This window comes from Mastacembelus armatus, chromosome 21 (assembly GCF_900324485.2).
Source record: "Mastacembelus armatus chromosome 21, fMasArm1.2, whole genome shotgun sequence".
Lineage (NCBI taxonomy): Eukaryota > Metazoa > Chordata > Actinopteri > Synbranchiformes > Mastacembelidae > Mastacembelus > Mastacembelus armatus.
In genome coordinates, this window is record NC_046653.1 from 15653743 (window position 1) to 15657956 (window position 4214).

A 4214-nucleotide genomic window follows, 5' to 3' on the forward strand; every position below is an offset into this window, starting at 1 on the left:
AATAGGCTTTTGCTAAATAAAACCATCAGGCAATAAGATGACAAAAAGCGCAGGGACTGTCTTCAAGCAACAGAACATCTCTCTGCCCTTTTTCTCTTTTTTTGCAACTTCCTTCAGTGTTGACTCTCAAAAACAGGCTTAGAGCGTTTTGGGGGTTTTTTTTATCATAGGGGGGTATTTTTAATTCTAAAGCGAGGGATTGGTCACACTTGGTCTCATTAGCATGAGGAGCTGTATAAACCCCGCCACTGCAGAATTTGGAGCCGTGTTGAAGGCGAGGCAACAAGCGTGTGACTGGCTGCGCGCAAGGAGCGAGTAAGTTTGACTTTACAGCACAGTTGAGTTGATAAAGGCGGGAGCTGTATGGGGAGCTCACTCCAGAGGTGATCTGCTCTCATCTGTTCAGCTCACAATGAGGCTGCTTACCGAGGGGAACTTTACTACGAAGATGGCACGGGCTAAATTTATAACTTATTGGCACCGGTGGATTTTTATATTCTCAATCCATCAATTTTTATTTGCCTCTCTGGCTCAGTCAGAAGGAAATACTATTCGATACCAGACCAGTGAGGAGGACGCACCAGGTACAGTCATCGGAAACCTTGCCAAGGACATGTCCTTGAGTCTGTCTCATTCCTCCAAGACCAATTTTAGGATGATGAAACAATTCAACGATTCATTCATCAGGGTAAGAGAAAGCGACGGGGAACTCTCTGTCGGGGAACGAATCGACAGGGAAAGAATCTGCAGACACACTCCACAGTGTCTCATTAGCTTTGATGTGGTAAATTTCTCCAAAGAGCGCTACAAATTGATTCACGTTGAGGTGGAAGTAAAGGACATCAATGACAACTCTCCGGAGTTTCCAAACAAGGAATCTGTAGTGGAGATCTCAGAGAATGCAGCAGTGGGGTCCCGTATCCCCTTAGACCCGGCTGTGGACGCAGATGTGGGGTCAAACTACATCCAAAGCTATCAAATTTCTGTCAACAGTCATTTTACCATTGATGTGCTCCTTAGAGCGGATGGGGTTAAATATGCGGAATTGGTGTTAATGAAAGAGCTAGACAGGGAGACTCAGTCATTATACACCGTGGAGCTGGTGGCCACAGACGGAGGACACCCATTCAGATCGGGGTCAACCAAGATAACTATCAAAGTAACTGACTTTAATGACAATAGTCCCGTTTTTGACCAGAACAGTTTCTCTGTCAGTTTGCCAGAGGACGCACCGGTTGGCACTGTTATACTGGACTTAAACGCAGTTGATGCGGATGAGGGTCTAAACGGAGAGGTCGTCTACGGGTTCGGAAAACAGGTTTCTCCTGAGATCCGAGAACTTTTCCAAGTGGATAATAAATCAGGTCGCCTCACGCTCAGGAGCCCGGTGGATTTCGAGGACAAAAGCACCTATGAGCTAGACGTGCAGGCGACTGATCTGGGTCCTAACCCGACACCCTCAGTGTGCAAAATTATAATTCATGTCACAGACGTTAATGACAATGCCCCAGAAATCAGCATCACCCCGATGACCTCCATCACGACAGGCATCGCATACATCAGCGAGACGGCAGACAAGGACAGTCTGGTGGCGCTGATCAGCACCTCGGACAGAGACTCGGGTGTTAACAGCCAGGTCCACTGCACGCTGTACGGCCACGACCATTTTAAACTCCGGCAGGCTTACGAGGACAGCTACATGATGGTCACTGCAGCTGCATTAGACAGGGAGAGGATTAGTGAGTATAACTTGACGATCATGGCTGAGGATTTTGGGTCACCTCCGCTGAGAAAGATCACTCAGTACACCATCAGGCTCAGCGACGAGAATGACAACGCCCCTCACTTCACTAAGGCTGTCTATGAAGTTTCAGTGGTGGAAAACAATGCCCCCGGCGCTTACATCACCACAGTTGAGGCCACCGACACGGATCTGGGCAACAATGGCAAAATTACTTACAGGCTGGTGGACAGCGTTATCATGGGCTCCCCAGTGAACACCTTTGTGTCGCTGAATTCAGTGTCTGGCTCCATATATGCACTAAGAAGTTTTAATTATGAAATAATGAAACAGCTGGACATACACATCCAAGCAAGTGATGGGGGGTCACCACAGCTACAGAGCACAGCTGTCATCAGACTAAAAATAGTTGATCAGAATGACAACCAACCTTCTATCATAGAGCCACCCCTATACAAAGGATCTGCTGAGGTTGTCTTGCCCAAAGATGCACCTGTGGGTTATTTAGTTACCCAAATAAAGGCCACAGATGCTGATGAAGGCATAAATGCACAGCTGTCCTATAAAATCACAGAGGGGGGACACCTGGGTTTCTCTATCAACAAAGACACAGGGAAGGTGCACGTGAGCCAGCAGCTGACGTATGATCTCACAGACAATGTCAAAGTCACAGTGTCGGTCAGTGACAATGGATCCCCGGCGCTTACCTCTACAGCCATTATACACTTTAGTTTCATAGAAGGAACACTACCCAGCTTGCCGTCCTTGACTCAAAATGGCAGCGAGGAGCTCTTTGAATGGGACATGTCCATAGCCATAATCATCGTCCTGGCAGGGAGCTGCTCTCTCCTCCTGCTGGCTATCATTCTCATCACAACCATTTGCAGCCGCCAGAAAAAAGAGAGAAGGGAGGGGGGATATGATGAAAAAGAAGACATACCAAATGTGGAAAAAGTGGAAAGCGGCCATATTGATTCAGTGATTGCCAACCACAAAGGCAAAGCGTTTGATCCGCACCCATTTCCAGAGAAATCGCCAGTGGCTAGCAGCAACACAACAGAGGCAGGCTGTGAGGATGGCAGACAGACTACAGGCATCTTTGAGTCCAACAGCAGGGCAATGGAAGGTAAATTAAAGGTAAGACATTTCACCTTCATCGCAAACTACTTAGTTGTGTTTTGCATCTCAACTCAAAGTTTGTGTCAATCTCTGTCTTTGCAGGGTTATTCTACACTGCCAGGATATGGAAAAGAAACTGTCAGGCCAATAACAATATGGAAGGGCAATTCCTTCACGACAATCTCTGCAAGAGATCCTCACATCAGTGGCAAGGACAGTGGAAAAGGGGACAGTGATTTCAATGACAGTGATTCTGACATAAGTGGAGATGTACACAAAAAAGAGTCACCACCCACAAACAGTGAGTGTCACAAAAACACACAAAAACAATAAAACAGAAATTCAGAGGGAAAATTAGTCTGGGAGTATATAAACATCAAATCAATGCAGCTATGTGACATATGTTCAGTTTCCCCCTATACTGGAATTTATATTTAAATATAGTGCAAAATCACAGCCCTATACCCTGCAGATTATTCCTATTTATAACAATACATTTTCCAATCCAGTGTGATACATTATGATTGATTTGGCTTGGGCTCACTGAGTACCTTCCCACATAAAACACCCTCACTGAGATGAGGCAGCAACTGTGTTCATATTACATCCTGACAGCACCACTGTTTTCTACAGGTCTCTGGGCATGTACAAGCGAGTGCAAAGTGTTGGGACACTCTGACCGATGCTGGAGTCCTTCAGCTACAAGGCCCAACACGAGCCTGGCCTGTGGACCGCATCTGTCAACGTTCTCTAAGACATCTTCACTTCCTCGGGATACCAGAAGGGAAAATTACTACCCAGCTCACATACCCAAGACCAACGGTCTGCAAAGTGTATATGAAAAAGTTCAACACCAGGAATTTGATTATATTCTTGTTGGTCCACCGACACCGGCCAGAATTCAGGAAACAGATGAAATATCCATTCCAGAGTACACAAACTCTTAAACAAAAGATCGAACACTCATCACAAGGGATTTTGTCTTTATACTGTACAGTACTTTTATCGTAATTGACTCTATGTCAGGTTGTTGCAGTGTTTTGTAGTATGTCACGTGTCTTTTGGCCCATATAAGACTGTTCATTGTATCATGTGTAATATGCAAGATTTTGTACATTAATAATATATTTTTCATAATGATTCAATGTAAAGAAAAATTTTATTATGACTTTTCAAGAGCATGTGTTGCTATTTAAGGGACATGGACATTTAGGCTGAAAGGGGCTCTTTTTTTTTTTGCTGTGGAAAACAATCAATATGAAAGATTACCATGTCTGTGGTAGATTTTGTCACATTGTTGCACAAACAAAAGGTTAAAAGCAATAAAAAAAAAAATGTAGCTATCTGGGCTTAC

The 4214-nt window shown here is 44.8% G+C and overlaps 1 protein-coding gene across 1 annotated transcript; it reads left to right on the forward strand.

The window, feature by feature from the left end:
- The first annotated feature begins 412 nt into the window (after positions 1–412).
- On the forward strand, positions 413–3807 carry LOC113123684 (protocadherin 8). The gene is made up of 3 exons (XM_026295916.1): positions 413–2878; positions 2963–3161; positions 3494–3807. Exons 1-3 carry the CDS (start codon positions 413–415, stop codon positions 3805–3807), a joined length of 2979 nt encoding a protein of 992 aa, XP_026151701.1.
- Positions 3808–4214: the final 407 nt, after the last annotated feature.